The 22,702-nt window shown below is 34.9% G+C and overlaps 3 protein-coding genes across 12 annotated transcripts in view; 1 reads left to right on the forward strand and 2 right to left on the reverse strand.

Moving 5' to 3' along the window:
* Positions 1-1,117: 1,117 nt before the first annotated feature.
* Positions 1,118-22,702, forward strand: part of LOC120767574 (early boundary activity protein 2) — a 28,826-nt gene continuing 7,241 nt past the window's right edge. For 2 of the 8 annotated variants that reach the window (XM_040093711.1, XM_040093718.1), the window contains exon 1: positions 1,130-1,180. The gene's annotated coding sequence lies outside the window, so the exon portion shown is untranslated. Of the gene's footprint in view, positions 1,181-7,953; positions 8,089-8,149; positions 8,347-16,869; positions 16,909-18,325; positions 18,374-22,702 lie in introns of those variants that run through there. The other 6 variants (XM_040093716.1, XM_040093713.1, XR_005704705.1 and 3 more) reach the window with 5 other exon arrangements.
* LOC120767573 (actin cytoskeleton-regulatory complex protein pan1) lies at positions 1,176-21,179 on the reverse strand. Its single transcript, XM_040093710.1, has 3 exons — positions 21,002-21,179; positions 20,639-20,844; positions 1,176-3,065 (listed from the first exon to the last, which is right to left on the reverse strand). Exons 1-3 carry the CDS (start codon positions 21,085-21,087, stop codon positions 1,261-1,263), a joined length of 2,097 nt encoding a protein of 698 aa, XP_039949644.1. The 5' UTR covers positions 21,088-21,179; the 3' UTR covers positions 1,176-1,260.
* LOC120767576 lies at positions 5,355-7,265 on the reverse strand. Of its 3 annotated transcripts, none has more exons than XM_040093720.1 (3): positions 6,536-7,261; positions 6,147-6,461; positions 5,355-5,625 (listed from the first exon to the last, which is right to left on the reverse strand). In XM_040093720.1, the coding sequence occupies exons 1-3, from the start codon at positions 7,130-7,132 to the stop codon at positions 5,401-5,403; spliced, it is 1,137 nt and encodes a 378-aa protein (XP_039949654.1). In that variant the 5' UTR covers positions 7,133-7,261; the 3' UTR covers positions 5,355-5,400. The 3 variants fall into 3 exon arrangements, 2 of the variants coding, with proteins under 2 accessions (XP_039949654.1, XP_039949655.1); XM_040093721.1 differs by having other exon boundaries at positions 5,562-5,625; positions 6,030-6,461; positions 6,536-7,265; XR_005704706.1 differs by having other exon boundaries at positions 5,599-5,625; positions 5,747-6,461; positions 6,536-7,265.

The raw sequence follows: 22,702 nt of genomic DNA on the forward strand, positions 1-22,702 counted from the left end.
TCGACTACACAATATATTGGTTATCTATCATACACTCATATTGAAACAAAAATTGTGTTTTGGTTATAAAATCGTTATATATTGGTTATTACATCTGAGCGCGAATTTTGATTTTTTTTGTTTTGATGATACGCTGTTTTGCCTTTTAGGTGACGACATACATATGTCTACTTAGTAGAACGAGTAGATTTACAATGAGCTAAAACGGAAAATTGCGTATGTTGGAAATGTTCTACGGATCCTTCTGAACAACTTTACCTAAGAAATTATGAGTCTACAACCAGTTTTTTAGGAATGATAAAATTTTTTTCGCCAGTTTTTGAGATATCCGAATAAAATTTAATACGTAGATTAATTTTTTTATGCTATTGAACATTTGTCGTAATCGGTCAAATGGCAGAACTGTATCACATATCTCCCATAAAACAGATTATTCAGATTTCTTGAACTTTGCCTTAAAAATTGCGGGCTCGAAACTAGTGTTAGACATTTATTTCTTAGTTAAAATTGTTCGAAAGATTCGTAGAACATTTTCCGCATACGCTTTTTATAGAAGAAAAATCGATCCGCTCTAATGCATTGTTATTAACAAGGTCATATAAAAAATAATATAAAAATAATAAATAATATAAAGTAATATATGTATAATATACAAAAATTCAATCATACCTGAAAATATGCACGTAACGCATTACCAGACTGGTCCAAACATGATCCAGCTCTCAGCGCACTGCTATAACGACGATTCGTCCAAGATCCAAGTCTCTAACGGTGCCACCGACGTTTGCGTTCTCACAATACACAAAAAAGAGGGCGACTACTCAGCACCACTGCTTCTAAATGAAGCTGTTATTGGAAAAGCTTTTGCATTGGAAACCTTTTATTGCACAAAGGCGCTCTGGGTAATAAGTACACAGGTTTTACGAAGCTATTCCAAACATTAGGAGAATAGTTTACAGTTAACGACTGAGCCGCGACGACGATCCATTTAATGGAATAGCAAGTTAATGTGTTTGTCTTAAATTTTATATGTACTATATGTCTGTGTCTTGGATCGAAAATATATAAACTATCTACGAAACGCTGCACACGTACTCAGTTATATACAGAAATATATACACAAGTATATTACCACAATTTGCACAGGATTTTAAACGAGTAACGGAATACACATTTGCCCGTAAGTCTAACAATGCCACAATGAATAACATTATTTACATATAGTATATGTGTGTGTGCAATCAATGTGTATGTATCACATTAAGTTTTGAAGAATTCAAAGGTGTGCGCCAGAATCTTAGCCTTCTGTTGCACAGAAATGCGCGCATCCACGATGAAGAAGGTGAGAAAGCGATTGAAGACATCGGTCTCGACGGCCTCGTTGATAGCGCGTTCCGTGGCGTAGATGCAACCCAAGGGCACACCGGTGCTGGTCAACGAAATGTTTATATGGTATATATTGTTCGGTTGCAACAGCACCGACAGCAACACCTCGCAGGGTGCGTGTTGTTGCAGAATCCGCATGATTTCGCCATAGAGATTGTGTGCGATGTAAGTACAACGTGGATATTCGCTGCACTGACAGTAGGGACAAAAGCTGGGTGACTCTTTCAACGGTAGCTCGCCGGTGCCATGCCCGCAGGGCAGACCAGTACTGGCCGCCGAGCTGGCATGACTGCTAACCGGCACGCTCGAGGTGTTTTTAGGTGTTACCGGCACAGTGGATGGTGGTGAACTTTGCGTTGCCTCGTCTATGAAAGGTCGCCAGCCGAACGTGGCATTGGTTTGTGAGAGTTTGTTTTCTGCATTGGAGTAGGTTTGCACCGTCTCTGCTTTCATTACTGGGCGTGGTCGTGGTGGTGGCGGTGCGGGTGGACGCGGTGTTTGTGTAACAGCTGTGCACTCGATTTTCTTTGGCGTCGCAGCTTGCTTTTGTGCTAACAACACGGCGGCTATCGCTTCCGTATGTTGGGTCTTCAGTTCGGCGAGTAAGGCTGAGAGTTCGCGTAGTTTCGCAGCGAGCGCCGTGCAACGCAACATTTCATCGGGCGGTATGATTTCTGTCTTCATGTGTCCGAGTTCGCGGCGCAGTTCATTGACTTGTAGCTCCAAATTGTATATGCGATTGCATTGCTGCGTGATAATCTCTTTGCTAATATCCGGCGCTTTTGGCGGTGGCGCCGGCGGTTGTGGTGGCCGTTCCACTTCGCTTTCATGGCAAGGAAATGGCTCCTCTTTCACTGCATAAGTCGGCTCGGTCGCTGCAGCTGGTGTTTCTATGGGTTTGTCCCTCTTTCGTATGCTGGGAAATGGAAATATGCTTAGCGGACATGGCGGCTTTTCCTTACAAGGCTCTATTTCCCTTTGATCTGCCTTTGCTGCGCCACCACAGTTAATGTCGAAATACTTTAGCGGATTCCAGCTGATCATATCCAGCATAGTTTGTTGATGTGTGCTCGCGCTGGGCGCATCACTCGTACCCACCGATTTCTCAGCGCATCTGCGTGGTGGTGTCAATGGCGGTGGTGTTACGGTCTCCTGCACTGGCGCGCTCTCCAATTCATGTTTCAATTGCGAACGTTCTTTTGAGGATTCCCGTGATCTATCTGCCGTCTTAACTCTTTCTTGCTTTTTCTCCCTTTCTTTCTGCGTTACTTTCTTCGTTTCTTCCAGTTTCTCGCCACCGGGAAATACAACTCGATATTTAGGTGTTCGTTTTGCTTTTTCGCCTGCTTCATGACAGCCATGCTGCAGTATACGATAGATGCGTCCATTTTCGCAAACAAATGATATTTGACTTGGCTTAGGCTTTGGACTTTTGGCATGCTTCTCCTGCCTTATTTGCTCTTGTCCGGGTTGTAGAAATTTATGGCGAGACTTCTCGGTTTTAATCGTTGGCGCCGTCTCTTTGGGACATTGACAATTTTCGTTATTCTTCCGTGTTTCATATGCGCCACCGCTCAGGCGAATCTGTTGGCCGGACGGCGAGAGCAAACCTCTGTCACCGTAATCATATTTCGGATCGATAGTGATGAATTTCGAATTGGTCAGTACGCGAAAGGCATCTAAAATAGAGTAGAAAAGTACACAAGTGAGCGATTTTAGTATTATTTTTATGTTTTTTATGTTGGTAAACATTTTCTAAGAAAAATTATAAAGTGTCAGCTTCAAATCCTATATTTTGAAAGTTTGACAAAGCAGAAATTAATATTAGAAAGAAATTCACATGGAAGTAATCAAGAATCGAAGTGTGTTTCTTCAAGAAAAGCGGGCGGTTTACAGATTTTTTAAATTTGCGATATAAACTCTAAGTTGTCGGCATTTTTAAAACTGAGTTGCAATTACCAAGTAATGATGTCAGAAAACTGTTGCCAGATTTTATTAATTTTTGACACCAACTCACATTCGAATAAGAAAAAACGTCGACTTCGTTCGCTAACAGTTACAAAACCATTTTACAAAAACCAAATTTTTCTAATAAGAGCTTGATTTTGATCGGTCAGTTTGTATGAAAGCTGTAAGCTCTAATGTTTCGATCTAAAAATTTTTTTCGAAAATCTCAAAGTTGTCTTGAACAAGAACGCATGTCAAAATTTATGAAGATATCTCGGCAAATGAAAAACTTGACTCCGATTGTTCAGTTTGTCTGGCAGTTAGCTCTTAAAGTTGAGGCCACCAACTTCGAATTTCGGTAGTAAATTTCAATAATTTCGACTCGTTGTTGGATCGTATATCTTTCCATGATAAAGAGACAAACTTTACTGAAGAGAAAACTCAAAAGAGCGGAAAAAGATATGGTATCGTTTGCTGTTCCCCTCAATCTACTTTTGTAGTGCCCTATTGAAAACCCCTTTATATGCAATTGCGGTTAGATATTACTTTCAAAAATATATAATATGTATGGTTTAAGGCTGTATTTCGCATTCGATATATGTATGTATATGATTTAAGTATAAAACTATTGTAACCATTACAGAAGCAGTGTTGAAATTCGTGAAGTACAAGTTATGTAAAGTTTGATTTTCATAACTTTTCTAATATCTACAAAAGTTATCTCTTCTATCAAAGAAAGCTCTCGGAATTCGGAATTCGAAATCCCTCTCTGGGGTAATTGACCCTTGTAACCTTTTTCTGATATCCGAGTTATTTATTCTAAGCAAACAAGCTGTCGGACTACGGAATGTCGCTCTATGGGTGCCTTTTAGCTGCTTTTCGTATCTTTAAAAAGCGTTGAAGCTGCTTATCAGGCCTGACTATGATCTTTCAGAATTCATAACTAAGAATTATATACATACAAGTATATAGGATTATAGTCAGACCTGGTAAACAGTCTCAAAATTCTTTACATATGTATATACATAAAATTCGGCTAGAAGAGTGGTAATCTTTCAGTAGATTATCAGCGTTGTAGTGTTTCCTTAGAGTTGTTATTAAGTGGTTACATGGGTTTCCTCGGGTAAAAATAGTCTTTTTCAACATTTTTTTTCTTATATTAGAATTTAGAAATGTTATATTAAAATTTTTTATTGTTACATACACTATTAACAAAGAAATTCTGAAGTTTTTGGAAAAAAATATTTCAAATTCGGCCAAAGGAAAAAGCGTACGCCCGTAGTGGTAGGATAACTCCTTACAGGATCATCTAAAGTGAAACAATACGTGTTTTAGTTAAAACCTTAACTTAGAACTTGGACGAAGTAAAAAAAACTATATAATAAATACATAAAAACTATAACTAAAATACCATTAATTAATTAGATAAGAAGTGATCACAGAAGAGTACTCCTAAGAGCAAAAAGTAGTACGACTTTGTCGTCCCCCTCAAAATAATCTCCTTTGGCCACAATACACTTGTGCCAACGTTTTTTTCAATCCCCGAAACAGTTGTTAAAGTCAGTTTCTGGAATAGCCTTCAATGCGCGTAGCTATTGAAAGTCTTAATTGACTCTAAACTGTTTCTGAATAGCCAGAGAATAGTCATAAATCAGGTAAATATGGTGCTTGTGGAACGACATTGAAAATTTCGCAAAAAACTCAAGAAGAATCAATACAGTATGCGACGAATGGGTTTTCACACGAAATTGAAAATAAAAAGTCTTACTATTTTTTGCCCACAATATAGTACTTGAGTGTTTAACTATTTTCTGTACGCTTTCTTAACCCCGAACCCAACAAATTAAGAGCAATACAATATTTTGGAACAAAAAATTTTATTCAAATTGCAATTAGATGAAATAGGTACTCAATACACCATATATGTATATATATATAATAATATGTAATATAATATAATTTAAATAGAATGCAGGTAAATATGACACAATAATAATTTTTAAGTAGTGGTAAAGGAACACAATACATTTTTTTCTAAAGGAAGCAATGAACATTATGTTCACATTATTATGTATACTTTGTTTCAATTAGTTTTCTCTGGTTTATATCTTGCAATTTTTTCAATACACTTTTCGCCTTCTTTTCGGTTTCATCGATCTGATTGCTAATTTGATCGATTGTTAACGCCTCCAATTTTACAAGTTCAGTTGCTTCTTTACAATTTATAATGTCATCATCGTGGATCTCAATGCTTTGTACACAGTCTTTCGCATATCTTTCTCCTTCCTCATACTAAAGGTATAAAAGAGCAGAGAGGAGCAAGCATTAGCAAAACAAAAAAAAAAAAGAAAGTTAAGCGAGTATATTTAAGGAAGAAATTCTAATGCGAAAAAGAATAAGTCAAAGAGTTTACCTAATCATCATGAGTAACCGAATCAACGTCCATATATTTGCGTGATTATTGCTACAAATACTAGCGAGTTCTTGCTAAAAAGTTACGAATCCTGTTTTCAAGCGATAAGGCACAAATGGTGTTAGGGGGGGAGGGATTAAAATAAATAATCTTGTATGTTTATATATCAAATATTTGTAATGTCAACTATGTGGCGTTTTGAAGTTTACTTCTATCGTATTGTTTTCTCGCGCTTTCTATCTTCCTCTCTGTCTCTACCTTCCTCTCTCTCTACTTTACTCACTCCTTTCACTTCGCAAAAATTGAAGCATCATATTGTCTCCTCATTAGCGCTTTTTAAGACTTCAGCTAGTTGAGCGCGCAGTTCTTCAAAGGTTTCCCACTTCAAATTACGACATACCTTCTCTATCTCCGGATTGCGATACTCATGATCGTCATAATGCGGGTACATCGACACTATACACGAACTCATTATGGTATCCATTGCTGCTATTACGGCACTGTAGTTGTGCGATTTGTATATGATTAAAGCTTGAAATAGTGTCTTGCCAACCAGGAGATATGTTTGTAAGCCTGGAAAGGCATTATATTCCCAACCGGTGGTATCGTTATAGCGCACAATTGAATAGATGCTATCGCGCACACTGACGCTAAACTGTATTAGCAACCATGGATTGTTTTTCGGTACGGTGGTGGCGTCCACATCGAGATTAATCTGTAAACAATTGAAGATTTGAATTTAAATACTCAGCTAAAATTTGAAAGTTCAGCTTTATTTCTTTCGCTTACCGATGCGAAACTACCAGAGATTTTTTCCGTTATGTTGCTAGTCACCCTAGTCAAATCATTTATTAATTCGTCGACGTTAGGGTTACGTGACAGTATCTTTGCCTGCGTCAACCGTTCGCCATCACGCACAAATATATCCATATCGCTAACGTGCGGATTCTGAGTGGATGACAAAGGCACCGTCAGTTCCTCATGTAGTATTCGGTGCACCAAACGATTGGTAGCCGCACGATATTGTACAAATATATTCGATTTGAATATTGGATATTTCTTACGATCTTCCTTCAGCCAATCGTTTAAAGCGCGTTGTACGAGCTTTACATTATCAGCAACAGCCAACATTCTGCCGGTTATTGTTGCTGTACCGATATTATAACTCAGGAGATTACCCGCATATGCATTGGTGTAATCGGGATCTATTAAGTCCATGCCATGTATTAAACGATATACGCCATATTCCGGCACATAAAGTGGATCGTTGCGCACAAGAAACCATGACAAGCGGCAAGGGCCGGCATCACGCGTTGGACTCGATTGCGCAGTTAAATACTGTTCATCGCTGGTATTTAGAATAGTACTTGGTGTTTTTGGATCCATTTTTCTTTTCGTGTGTGCGATCAGTTAGCCGCTTGAATTTAGACTAAAGTACTGCGTTCGGTTTGGTTAGTCTGTTGGTCTATTAGACTGTGTTTCTATTTGAGTTGTTTGCCAATTTCCGTTGTGTTTTCTACTGATTCCTTTTGCAGCTATTCGTTGCCTTTATACTAAACACCTATGTGAGCGGTATTCCTGCAGTGGAAAGCAACAGCTGTGCTACCTGGTAGGACTTGGCCGACGTGCAACTGTGCATTAGTCTCAACCGTAAGCAAAAACAACAAAATCTTGGCGCGTTTAAGGTAGGAGATTTGAGATTTGCTGTCTCTCATCTCGTCATCGGCGCTCACAAATATGTATATTTCTATGTACATATGTATGTTTTTGAGCGCAGAAGATATATATATGTGTGCGTAGAGCATATAGCTTGGAGTGAAGTATACTTGTTTCGATTGCAAATGAACTAGGACAAAAAAGGCGAGATTTGCCAATTTTGAAAATGCTTTACAGTAGGAAGTTTCTGAGATGCTGGCTTTTCAAGAAACAAAGGGCTCCTCGTATATAACTAATAAGTCAACAATCTGCGAATCGATACCAGGCCATCACCGACAACTTTATGTTTTATATGAAACAAGCTGCTGCCATAACTAGTTATTTTGGTAGACCATTTCACTGCAAAATTTTCAGCAAATTTTTCTTATGGCCAATTTTTCTCATTGCACTTTCAATATAAGCTTTTTTCATATGTTATACCTTCATCTAACATTCGTAATTTGTTGTTGTTGCCATTATAGTTCAATAAAAGTAGCGGTCAATCCAATTTAAAATCGTTTGCATTCTCTCCAGTTTCGATTTGTTGTCACAGCTTCGGAAAGTTGTTCATCAAAAGCACTCGCACTTAACAGTTTAAGAAAAGCAGCATCAAAATAACACTGTGTTTTTTTACAACTGCAGCACAAGTAATAATAAAACAATAACAAAAAAGAATATATATATTTTTACGAATTCCATTTCATTTGCTTTTCTCTTAATAATTTATCTTCATTTCTATGACCTATTCGTCGCTCAAGCATTAGCTAAATAGTCGGCATAAATCAACGCATTCGCTTAGCACTTTTGAAATAATATTTTCTTAAGCGCACATAAAACAAGTAATTATCGCCAACGTGTGTTTAATATTTTAGAGAATTATTTATTTTCAGTTATTGTGCTCCAGGGTAAGTAAAATTTCGATATGTTTACATTATTGCTGATAGTTTTTCTGTGTAAATTAAACGACAGGGACCTTACATAAATATTAATTATATTATGTGGATATACATACATACATAGTATGTATGAATAAATGTGCAATATTTATCGCCAAAATAATATAGCGAAAATAAGACGTAGCCCTAGTGCAAAGTGAGAGTTGACAAAAAAAAAAAAACACTTAGCATGAACACCTGCTCGCATAGCTGCTGAAGCTATGTTTTCTTTGATTTTTCCGGTAGCTAGTAAAATTAATCGACGTTGGGGAGAATATTGTAAAAAAGGTGTTGGTAGAAACAAAACATTAATATAATAACTCCATTATTAATTTTAGCTTGACTCATTTTATTTCTAAGCCAATAAAACATTATTTTCTTTCCAAGTCATTCGAACATAACCTAAAAATTGTCAGACAATTGGCAATGTCGTCATGCCTATAAGAATAGCCGCAAACTTGTGTACATAGTATACCATTTGATCATAAAAATTTGGTGAAACTCTAGTTGGAATGCATAGACGATGCTTGATATACGAGACTTGCATTTTATGACTCGGGATTAGAGTACAAAAACAAATTATAATCAACGAAATTCGCTTTAATGTTTTCCAAATATTCTCCTAAGATCGTCACCTAAAATACAAAACAACATACAACCAAAAAAAGTGTTTTATTGCTTACGATTCACTACATCATATTACATATACGTATGTTACATAAAATTTTCAGCTTCTACCGTCAGATATAACCATTTTATAACCACAACTCAAATTTTGTTTCAATTTAAGTGGTTTCTATTATATCGTTTTTCCTTCGTCTGTAACTGATGTTACGTTATATTGCATTTTCGGTGACGATATACACTTTTTGCATGCATTTGAACCAATTGGCGTAGAACTTTTGGCCCTCTGATTGAGGTATCTCCAAAACATGCGATGTGAACACATCAACCGCCTCTTGAGGTGTCGAAAAACGTTGCGCTTTTAGTTTATCTCTGAGTTTGAGTGCTCAAAAATTCTATTGCTACTGTCAATATATGAGAGTTTGCACTGTCATGGGGAAATGTAATTCGTCATCGGCGCTTGTTTTTCCTGATTTCTTGAAAGATAATTGGCCAACAAATGGTTGTGTACCACGCAGAATTTACTGTTCTGCATGTTCTAGTGGTATGATTGCCACATGTTCAGTTTTTCCAAAAAAAAAAAAAAATTCAACGATTTGTGTGTAGTGATTCGTGCGCAACTTTTATTGGATTTGGCTGATCTGGAAACTGCTGCTTACTTTCAGCTCATGGCGTTATTCCACGTATCATCAATTTTTACGATGTCATAGCGTGTTCCGAAGCACCAACATAATATTTTTAACATTTCTGTGAACCAATCGAGTGAAGTCTTTTTTGATGAGATTGACAAATTGTGTGAGATCCAACATCAATAAATTTTTCTACAATCAATTGTTCATGAAATATTGTCTCAATCTCATGATAAGTCACATGACGATCTTGCTCACAGCATCAATAGTAATATCTATTGGAGTTATCTAAGAACTCGATTGAATTCACCATACCATCAATATGATCTTTTCATTAATTTTATTAGGAAAACGATAACATAATTGTGACGCAGACTGTCATTCACCTAAAACCCATCTATAGGCTTGAGTGTGGTTAGAGATTTTAATATCGGAAGCACGGAAGTAAAAACATAATATTAATATTAATCCACACTTCATAAAAAAAATATGCAATTAAGGAGCGCGCATATACTCGGGCTTATGTCTATTAGCCTTATATAATACTTTAAATGAGCAAAACCTTGTTGAAGTGTTCGTTCTTGTTTTCTTATCAGAATTTGCTTTACGCTATTGCAACTTCGACTTTTTAGCAGCTAGAATTTGAAAAATATTGCTTTTCAACAAAGCATATATACACTCCGATCAGATTAACATTCGTATTAGACTAAACTGTACTACAGTGCCTTTGTTGCCGTAGGAAAAAATATGTTTTAGATACTTTGTGCTCATAATTCATGACACCAGATTGGCTCTCGTTTAAACCTAAATGAATAGTTTATTATTAGTTATTATTATATCAGTTTAGTTTTGAAAAATTAGGATTCCTAGCAGTAAAAAGAGAGGCAAATATCAGCCTTTGTTAAATGTCTTTTTTTATTTCTTCTTCATAATTTTCTAGTTAACAATACACATTTCGAATCAGCAGTAATCTGCCATAATGAAACGATCCCATCAATCAAAAGGTAGCAACTTTATTCCATCACTTTTAGATGCTAGTGAAGCAGCTTTCCCCGTTTCTAACCATAATTGTCTAAATTAAACGAAAACGTTTCTTAATGATTGCGAATATAATCTAACTTGAAAATCTTATTTACACTTAAAAGAGTTTCTATAGTTTTCTAGCATTTTGCTAACAATTGTTTCATTATTTGGTGTTTGATAGTTACCTAGGAAAAATTCGACTAACAACACTAAATTTTTCCAAGCTAACAATTTCGGAATAGTTATAACTTTGTAGAAATCAATATCTTTAACGAGTGTGTGTTTAAGGAGGTATTCTGGTTTAGAAATTCGAAAAAAATCGATTTTTTGCATATTTTTAAATATAACCCTCCAAGAAAATATTCTCAAGAGGATTTTTCGAAATTCAAATTATTTTCCGAGTTACAGCTCATTTTGTGACTCCGATTCCGACTGCGCGCGACTAGTTCTCAAACTTTAAACTCGTTTTTCTCATAACTACTTTTCTAGAAACGGTGTGCATGATATCTCAAGTTCTACTCAACCGATTCACATGAAATTTTACACAGAGCTTTCTTATACATTATAGTATCGCACTACGAAGAGCTTTCGAAAGAATTTTTTTTATTTTTAAAAAAATCCTAAAATTTTCATTTTAGGTCACGGAAAGGATTTACATCCTGCACATCAGGACAAGCCATTGTTTCGTCAGTCTCTACTTCGCCGACCTGTAGTTTTTTTAAACTTAATTTTTTTCTTATATTATTTATGTTTTGTATTCATAGAATATCAATAAAAAGCATGTAAAAAATGCATAGTCAAAATAATTTTTGATTTTTTTTATCGCTTAAAAAAAATACCTAAACTTCGGGCTTCTAAACCAGAATACCCTCTTAAGTACCAACAATATAAGTTCTAAATAAATTCGAAAATTTTCTACACATTGTATTATCATTTCTAACTTGATCACGTATTAAATGCCTCAGTTCATTTTGAGAAAACAACGTTGCTTTTGATTTTTTACCACTTTTTCACATCCATTACTAGATTGTATCGTTATCTCGGTGTTTGGCTACATCATTGTTTCTGAGTAGTCCATGCAAGTTACGTTTGAAATGAATGCGAAATTGAGTAAGACTGGGCATTTCGTAGACTATAATTCTAGATGTCTCCATGTTTAATTTTTTAGTATAATCTTAAAACTTTGCGCATATTTTTGGTAAGAAGCCTGATAAAAAGTGTCACGTGACATTTACTACATGCGCGAAAAAGGCACAAAAACCCTAAGGCATGATTAAACTAAATGTTTGTTACTTTTATAACTAACAAGCCGATTTTATCAAAATATTAGATATGCAATTAACACAAAAACAGGAGCTTATACAAGATTTTTTTGAATATGGTCGTAAGCTGAACACTTGAAAACAGCAAAATTTGATCAGATATCCTGGGCAACAAAAAAACTGTTGTTGTAGATTTCTGTTATTAATGCACCTAACCAACACAACTCTTATCAGTAGCTATCGCTTGAATTTTATGCACTCTACATTGCCGTTAGGTACTGCTGTAAGTATACTTAATTGGATAGCAACCCTGTGCTTCGATTTTTGAGAAGCACTATTTAAAGTACTTTGTTGTTCAGATTTGTGCAAAAAATCTTACAATGGAAAGAATTGAAAAACAGATACTCTCATTGAAATATATGTAAATATATGTATATCGGTTTGTTTGGAAGATTTGAATTAATTTGTACGTTCGTCGTTGAATTACCATTATAGATTGCTGTAAAAAAAATTTAAAGTTTTATTTACTGACTCTGAAGTTACAAGATAACAGCACTCAGCCACAATTAAAGGCATTAGTTTTCATATATTCTTGGATCAAGAACCACTGTCAATGCTAATTTTCGCAAACAAAATGATATTATTTGCAAAATATAACAAAAATAATAAAAAATGGTGCTTCTTCAGTTGCCTGGAACTGGTGCTTAATAGTCTTTCATAATATGAATCTTGATATTCAGTTGAGAAACGGCTATTGTAATTGCGTTGGGAACGATAATAATTGCTCCAAATTAACAAATAAGTTTTAGCTTGTTAGTGTTAAGGTTACAATAAATAATACATATATGATTATAAAATCTTTCCATATAAACATGCAAACGAGCAAATTTGCCATTTTTTGGGTGATATGATGTTTTGCATTTTAGGTGATCATATGCACATATGTACTATATCTAACATTTACAAAAGTATATATAATTTTAGTACATATTTTACATATTGTTAGTTTAGTTATTTTAGTACACACTCTTTCCTGGAAATTTTGCTAATCTTAGTTAAAAGGTGTTTTCAACCTTCAACAGTGAAAATATCTATCTTAACTGATTGTTTTTTCCCCCACCGGTTTCCCCTTCAGTAAGGAATAACCGCGCATTTCGTATTGTATTATAACTACGTGAGCTAATCTTTACGAAATAGTTTGAAAAAATTCTTTATATCCGGCCGGAACTGCAGCGAAGGCAAAGGTTTACAGTTTCATTAGAGGCTAGTAACGGTTTTATTTCAACTAAGCAAATACCTTTGGCGACGCCAGACGTGTCGGCAAACATTGCATATGACAATGCGGACAAATATATTTACGAACAGTTGAATCCGAAGGTACTTGTAGGTATGTCCGTAAACACCTACACCTTTCGCCGTTTTCGGCTGCAGTTGAACGCGCTGCAATCTAAAAATATTTCAATACCGCGATTTAACCTGCGCTTTTGTTATTGAAATTCAGTAAACAAGGTGAAAACCAAAGACAATTGATTATTTTCACGGCGGCAACTCGCGGCATTCGACCGACATAAAACCGACCCGCCCGCTAATGAAATATATTGCTGAATTCAAGGACACGTGGAGCCATGTTCGTGCGTTGGTGTTTGTCATTTACATATGCACACACAGACAAGAAAATATGATGCTGTATTTATACCTGTCCCAAAACTGTATACGTATGTGTGATGAGTAAAATATTTCGTGTCGTTTTAGGACTACGTTATATGGATAGCATTTATGTACTATCATATTGCAAGTATTATTTGAAAATGATGATTTTATAAATAAAATTTAGTGATTTTAGACTAATCAAAAACAATTTATTAATAAGGGGGTTCACATAGTCTCATAAAGTTATAATTTATAACGAGCGAAAGCATAGCATTGAGAATTGTAAATTGTGTAAGCTCATTTTTGTATCTAATCCAACAAAACTTTTTTAAACAAGTTTAAAAATTTGAGATATTTTGACTTTATGGTGCTTTATGAAATGTTGTGAGTACCCTAAATATACTTGTATGATCCCTTTAACTATAATATAGAGTTGGAAATGCAAATATTTTTCCTTTTCAATTTTTGAGCCAGCCCACTCTTCATACAAATATATATGTAGTAAAAGCTAACCTTAGTAGTTTAAAGTATTTAAGTCTTAATAAAAACTATTTATGAAAAGTAAATTTTCTTCAAAATGCAGCTTAGCGAAGGTAACGGCAAAGGAAGGTTTGAAGATACCTTTTTTAACAACTTTTTTTTCATATAATAAATGTATTTTTATTAAAACTTTTGGTCATATCAAAAAGTTGAGACATTTAAAAAATAAAGGGTGATCCGTTACGAGCTCAGTATTTTTTAAAGAAAAATAGAACATGGAAACTTCAAAAAGAAGGTTCGAAAAAACCGTTGAAAGCGTTGAGACACATTTTTGATGACTTTTCCGAGCATTTCGACTGGTAACTGGTGAATGATACGCCTGGTGTTCTGCTCCAAGATCTGAATTGAAGTGGGATTGTCCGCATAGACTTTAAACAATACATATCACTACATGAAAAAGTCTAACGATGTGATATCACACGATCTTGGTGGCCAATCAACAGGTCCAAAACGTGAAATTATCTGTTCACACCGAAGTGTTCCTCAGTAAATCCATTGATTAATGCGATGTGTAGGCAGTGGAGGCTTCTTGTTGGAACTCAATGTCGCCAAGATCACGAGCTTTAATTTAAAGCATCAAACAGTCGGTTATCATCGTGCGATAATGGTCGGCCAATGGCGTTTGCGTTCTTACCGACATCATTTTTGAAGAAATATGGACCGCTGGATCGACCGGCCTACAAACCACGCCAAACTGTTGTTTTTTTTATATGAGATGACTGAGACGACAGCTTTTGAATCTCTTCAGGTTGCTCGTCATCCCAAATGCGTAAAGTGTGCTTGTTTACACAAGTATATCGATTGAGCCAGAAATGGGCCTCATCGGTGGACACAATTTGGCTCGAATTTGCATGCATTGAAAAAAATAAAAAGGAAGGCCTTTAGTTTATGAGGAGTCACTCAAAAATTTTGCACACGTCCTTTATAGCATATAGCTGCCACACAATCTGAACAACGATTGGAATAAAGTGCTTCTATGGAAACCTTTCGCATCTTGAAGAATCTGTATATATCTTCAAGAAAATTAACTTTTGTGAAAAACAATAAATAGAAATCGCTATTTTTTTTTAATTTTAATAAAACTTGATTGCTCTAAAATCGATGGCTCGAAGCCAGTTTTAGACCCTTAGTGGCTTAGGTAAAGTTGTTCAGAATGATCCTTAGAACATTTCCGGTATATGCGATTTTTCTTTTTTTCAGCTCCCTGTAAGTCAACGCGCTTTAAAAAATATGTCTTCCAGGTTGTCTTTTAGTCGGAAGTGATTTTTTGAATCACAAAAGCTGCCAACAGATGGCTATGTATGGTAGGTCAAAATTTCTGCCGCGGTTACATTTCCAACTTGAAAACCCCTGATTAGCCTACATTGCCAATCCGGTCAAAAAGTGCTGCCATGAAAGTTAGATAGCTGATTTTCTTATTGCGTTGACTATATAGATTTGAATTAGGCAGAGTGGAATCCGATTGAAATAATATAGCTTGACTTAGTTTAAAAATTACAAACTATATTCGAGTCATCAAGCGTTGGAGCGTAGTGAATCGGACAAACCATATCTGTTATTCAAAACTCGAACTGGCAGCATCTGGTATACAACCTTAGTTTTCATATAATTTTTTTAACCATGTAAGGTTTTTGGGACTTAAAATTTTTAATCTTATTTTATTTAATAATATCTCTAGAATATTGATCTCAATGTTCAAGTAGATCCGAGTGGTGGTTTCGGAGATACAACCTTAAAATTTGACTATATGTCCCTTAAAACTTTGAACGGGTTTTTTCTCGAAATTGTGTTTTCAAAGTCTATTGTGAAGATTTCACGCAAACTATTCAAACGATCTTATTATATATCTTAAAATTATATACTGGTCTTCGAGATATAATTCATAAGAGCTCGAACGATGGATTTTTTTTCAATTACAACTACTTAAAACAAAAACGTCGAGAAATTTTCACTAAAACTTGCCTTTTTAAAACGTCTTTCAAAAATACAATTTTTATCTTTTTTTTTCCTCCGTCTATAGCTAGTTTATGGTCTAGTTTAAAACACATATATTTTTCCTTTTTACTTCGAAGTGTAACAAGTTTCGCTGTCAATAGAGAGCTAACTTTTTTACTAAGGCCTGCAGGCAATGACGACGGAAATGCTGAGTTTTGAATATTTTCCTCTGAAATTTTCAGGAAAACTTTCTAAAATATGTTACTTGAGAATATTAAAAAGAATGAGTAAAATATTTGATTTTTATTATAAAAAATTATTGAAAATAGACCGATTTTTGCTAGAGCAAACACGTGTAACCCCTAAATGAGGTATCCACGTACTCTCTTGTAACCCATTAATGAGTTATCCGCGTACTCTCCTGTATCAATCAATTCGATAACTTTGTTGTTGTTTATACTTTTAATTTTTTTCAAAAGAGAGCAAAAAATGTGTGAGAAGAGAATTGGTAAAGCAGAATAGTAAGTCGAAGACAAATTATTGGTTTCATTATTGATTTTTTGTTGCTTTTCGATATCATGGAAACTAATTTTAGCAGTTTTGCTAACAGAAACCAATCAAGAGACTCAGATATCCGACAAATTTCAAACATTACCTTTTCATTTATTACGATTTGGTATTAAAACCACTTCGAAGTTAAGGAAAATATCGAGATATTATAAAAAGGATTTGTGTTTAAGCATAATTCTTTATAACTTGGCTTCAGAAATATATCGCTTATATATCTGAACAATTTAAGTGCTAATATATGTTTTTCTGTGTTTCACCAGGCTGGCTATTTTCAAGGCGTGTTCGATTGTGTGAAATTGGTAAGTGCTGTTTAGAAGATTCTTAGTTATTTACACTGTAAACGCACAGATTTAAAACCAAAAAAAAGCAAGTAAGGAAGAGTTAAATTTGGATATAACCGAACAATTGAAATTCTAGCAACTTTCAAGGATCTAAGACTGATATATACTTTCAGGTGTTGGCAAAACTTTATGGTATATTAAACTAGGAGATGTTTGCGTTGATTTTAGCTAAGAATATATGTATACTGTTATGAAAAAGAGATGCTTTCTGAATTTCATTAAGTTTTCTGACATATTTTCCTTAAGATGCGTTAGAAAATTAACCGAAAGTTCGAAAATATATATATTAGGTAATGTATTGGCTCGTTTTTATCCATTTTGGCATTCCAAAAAATTTTTGACCTGGTTTTATATCAAAACTCACAGATAGATCGATATGTTCGATAGAAATCAGCCATTTGGGGTTCACAATATTGGGTATATGTGTTATTGAAAAGTTACAGTCCGATTTCGACGATTTTTCAACATTACCTTGAAGGCACTATTTGTGCTTAGTTTTATTATGATAACTTCTTTGCTGCTTGTTTTGTATACTGTAAAGTCAGAGAATCAGATGAAATTTAAAATTTTGTTATATGGAATGTAGACGTGATTGTCAACCGATTTCATTTTACCATTTCCATTTTCACCACAAATCATAGGAAGTTGGGACAATCTCCCCACGAAACTTGATTGAAGTTGGTCAAGTAGTTCTTAAAGTATAATATTTTCCTTAAAGATGGGCGGTGCAACGTCCCTTGCCCTAATTCTACACCCGAACCTAAAAAGATCTTTTTTCCGAACGTACTTGAATTCGATAATTATTGGCCCGTTGGCTCGGTATGAATTTGACCCTCGCCTCTCTTCAAAGTGTACACACATTGTTACGCCTTAAACATCCTTCATAATTGGCAACAGGTGTGGTACCAACATTATTAATATATTTTGTATCATAGCTGGGAAAATATCATCTATACCAGTGGATTTAAACGGTTCGAAGCCGTTGAGTGCCCAAAGTATTTTAACCTTCGATATGATACTCCACGTTATTTTCTACAGATTCGAAATTATGCATATTGACTAGGTTTTCCAGTGATTCCTCACTGTTTTCAGTCCACTCTTCACCGAGTGATAGTCTGCTTGTATAATATTTTCCTTAGCTTAGCTACCGTGGTTTAAGGAATGCAAATTTTTTACTTTCTGTTTTCGAAAATTAGAACCCACAAAAGTCAAAAGATACCCAAAATGGATTAATTCATATCGGCAGCTATCAATATTAGACATTATTATATATAGTTTTAACCTTAATTTTTTTTTTGGTTTTAAATTTGTGTGCTCTTTATAAGTGTATAAATAGAAATCAAATATTTTACATAATATTGTTGTTTTTTTCCAGTATCTAATGTTAATCAAACATGCACATTATTTGCGCTGCCGCGCCTGGTAATATAACTGTGAATTTTTATAGCTAATGCATGATAAAGATCATATTCTATGTTTAGGCAAAACGTGCTACGGTTATGGTATGTGGTTCGGTCTAGGAGGATGGTGGAAATAGAGAACAAGCTCAAGAATTTGCAGAACTTGATCTGTCAAGTTAAAGAGGAGTATGCTTTGATGAAAGAACCGGCAGCTAAGATGTCTAAAAGCTACAAAGTCGCTGATTACTTTAATCAACTAGTAAGGGCAGATGAAATTCGAATGGCAAGAAAAAAACCTAAGACTCCAGTTAAAGAAACCGTAACAGAAACAGAAACAGTTCAGGAACAGCCAAATACTCGAAGGGGACCGGTGCGTGGTATTGCCACAGATAACGTGCATATTTGTACCGGTGCATCGGATGACGAAACAGGTGACGAGCTGGTGAGTGCCAGCAAAATGCAGTTTTGAAACATTTTCGAAAACCTAAATATTGCTATATCCGTTCAAGGATCCTCACTAAGGATAATGGAAAATATTAAAACATTTCGAAGGAGAAACAGAAAAAGAGACAAGTTACGCAATACTGATAAAAATGACAAATTTTTTAAAACTGAGCAACAGAGTAACAAAATACCAAAACCAACACAATCAAAAGAAGAACCACACCACCAATTCAAACAAGATCTAGACTCGTCCGGACTAGAAATTTTGGACCTTGTAATAACGTGGGCTAAGTTAAGAGAGGAACAATTATTAGCGTCTATAGAGAGGCGTATGAATGACCTCATGAGTTTTTTCGATTCAAACCAGCTTGTAATAAACGGTGTAGAGTGGGTTACGATTGGCGCAATGAGGACGATAGTAAGAAAGAAGGCATTATGTGAAATGAGGTGGTCTGGATCTCCTGTTAATATAGTAGGAAATTTGTTGGTGGAAATTTTCGGGGTTAAAAAGCTTGAAACGCTTAATATAAGCGACGTACACGAAGACATTAAATATCCGCGAACGTCGAAATTAGAATATAATACCATTTCAGATATTGTAGACTTCACGCAACAAACGACATCGCTAGAGGTTGACGACATCCGCAGAGCCATTGAAGATAAATGTGCGGAACTTTCTAGGGCAAAACTTGAAAGAGACCATCAAAGGAGGGAGCTCAGAAAACAACTAAATAAATGTTTAAAGGAGAGGAAACTTAAAAAGAAATATGGAAGAAGATAAATGGGAATGGGTAAAGTAAACATAGATGATATATGTATGTATATATATATGATATAAGAACAACTTTTCATGCAGCTACACACGCCACCAGAAAAATATATGCATAAGGTGGGAAGCCAGCGCAAGCCACTGCCAGTGATGGCAGCAATAAGTGTCTGCTTTTGAAAATAGGAAAATAATGCGCTGACTTGACGTCTGACTTGTCGCTGAATTTAAGTAGCTATCAGCTTTGTAGATGTGTGTAGCTTATACTAAATGCCTTTCAAATTTTGCAGCTCACTTAGGACTAGTGGTCTAAGCAGTCTAAATTTATGCGACTGCTCTAACAGTTAATGCTGCCTCGCATAGTTGAGTTTGGTTTATTATGAAAATTATAGTATGCTTATATGAGCCACCGAGTTCCGTAACGCGCCCAGTTAAAAAAGGAGGAAATATTTCTGTGATGAAGACGTGTTAGTGCATGGTGTGCTAAGGCATATTTATGATAAGCATTTTTCCACAGAAGGACTTGCGGCCTATAAGCTCTGATCTTTGACCTCTTTCTGGTCTAAAAAGTTTGCGACGCTCTAGCATAGTTTTAGACGTTAATCAGACTTTTAGTAGCGGTTCTAAAATAAGTCTCTGTTATATAAAACATCTGAAGTTATATGTATGTATTTTAAGGTATTTTATTTTTTTATTATTTTAAGGTATATTCTGTAAGAATTGTGGTGGTCTATATTGTATGTTTTGAGTTTCCAAACTTAAGTTTCAACCAAAAATTTTTTAGTTACCAAAGACTGTGCAGAATTAGGAGGCGTTTTGTAGAGACCGTTCGTTTTATTGTAAAACTTGTTCTCTTTTACGTTAAGTTACGTTTGTATGTCTACTTATGTGCATAGTATATATTATTTTGTGTTTAAGTTTATATAGCTCTGGATAGATTTTTTGATTGTCTTCTTTTACTATAAGTAAATTATGCTATGTCATATTTTTTCACATGCCAAATATTAAATATATCTATATGTAATAATTTGACTAGTTTGGACGAATAAAAGATGGTTTACTTTTATATGCAACTTACTCAATAGTGTTTTGCCTTTTAAAGCTTCGGTATTACTGCGTACTTGAATTTGCTCAGCGGTTGTGGTTTTGCGCGGTCTTTTCATATTACAGGTGCAGCCACTGGCTTCCGCTTCCAAATTTAGATAAGGATCGGCGTTGAGCGTTTTAACCACCGGCTTTAATGTGACTATGAATTTGGTGGGCTTCTTCACAGGACAATAGCAGCTGAGAAAGAGATAAAGAGAGAGAAAGAGTCAAAAAGATCGAGAGAAAAGAATGATGCTAAGTTTTAAACAGTTTTTCCAAAAAGCTAAAATTGTAAGCTGCGATAAGTGAGAGTAATTATCTGCTATACGAGTATTGTTCGGCATTCGCCACTCACTTCTCGCCGCTGGCATACATGAGCGCACGCATCGCTATGGCTCGTGTCAGCTTCCTTTGTTGTTGCTCATCGTAAATGATGTTCATTGTTTATTGATTTTCAAATTTTATAAGAGAAAAAGTGTCTCTTTCGTGTAATTTGTAAATTTTTATTGCTGTAGATCAGCTTCCAAAATAACATTGCGAATTTAAAACCATAACATTTAACACAAATTTAATTTAGTTAAAATTTTTTGCTAAAAAATTAAGAGAAAATTCTTTATTGACTATTTGGCACACTTTCAATTTACGAAAATTTATGTTTGTTATCAATTTTTTGTTTATGTAAAGAACATACAAAAACGATTTAGGCAAAATATTTTTATCAACTGTCTTTGGAACATTTATAAGTGACTGAAATCTGAGTGCGTAAACAAAAATAGAAAATGGGATATTTTTTTGAAAATTTTGTATAATGAACCAGATGCTAGAAAAACAATTTTTTTTTTTTAATTTTCGAAGTTATATTTTTGCTAATATGAATAATTTTTGATTTTAAATTGAACATAAAATTGTATTATGAGCTTTTCACAACTTTTTTTGAAAACAAAATTATGTAAGAAAAAAATATTGATAAATAATACTCCAAACTAAAATCATCATTGGGCCCTTTGTACTACCGGGTGGTAACCAAATTAAGCTCTATTCAGCAACTGAGTGGATTTAGTAAAAAACGAGAATCTGAGTTGCCCTATGTCTCTGTTGTCTCTGCTCACTCCCCACAATATTCAACAGATGTCGAGAGTACAATAGTTTCACCTCTTAAAGAGGAGTTATTGAATTTTGAGATTTTTATTCATATCGTGGCAGACAGATTTTCACGAACAGAGGACAGCAATGATCGTCTACATACATTAAGTTCTCCCTTAGCGAGAAGAAGTAATATTTCATTGACCATGGTGATCCAAAGTAAGGGCTTCTCGTTTTTCTAAAGAACTTTTGATTGTCATGAAGTGCGGTATCAACCGATATTTATTTGGCAATCATAGTTTTCATTGCTAAAACATCCACGCGTTCTTTTAGTAAAAACGATTGGTTGCTGGTATTTTTTGTGTGCTTATAGAAAACTTGTCAAAATATATAAAATCCACTTGGAAACAGTGTAGCATATATCAAGATTTTTATTGGAAAGATGGGATATTCTTATTCGATACAATTGACAACTTTCCGATAGTATGGTATATTTAATATGTATGTACGAGTAGTACGATTTGTGTTTTGCCGAAAATGCTTTTGTTTCGGAGTGAACTGGACAAAATCGTTAGCGATCTTTTTCGGGAATGCGTTGGATGTAGAAGGAATTTGAATGAAAATGTATGCAATATTGCCATCATATGCCAATGACCTACGCCATAGATACGTATAAGTATTGTAAGTATATTTAATTACGCGAATTTTCAGTAATTTTTCGGCGGTGATGTTAGAAGCTGTTTCTTGCTAATTTTTGGGCTGCTAGAACCGAAATTGATAGTAAAAATGTCCTAATACGTAGGATTTTTTGTACAACAGTCGAGGGGTGGAGTGGTCAAGCCATTACCATTTACTAAAATGACATAAATAGCTGCACGTAATGGAACACTTTTGAACTTAAATTTCTAATCAAGACAACTCAAATACTCCACATACCTCCTGGTGCATCTGTGGGAAATTTTGCCGTCAGATT

The sequence above is a fragment of the Bactrocera tryoni genome, chromosome 2, assembly GCF_016617805.1.
Source record: "Bactrocera tryoni isolate S06 chromosome 2, CSIRO_BtryS06_freeze2, whole genome shotgun sequence".
Classification (NCBI taxonomy): Eukaryota; Metazoa; Arthropoda; class Insecta; order Diptera; family Tephritidae; genus Bactrocera; species Bactrocera tryoni.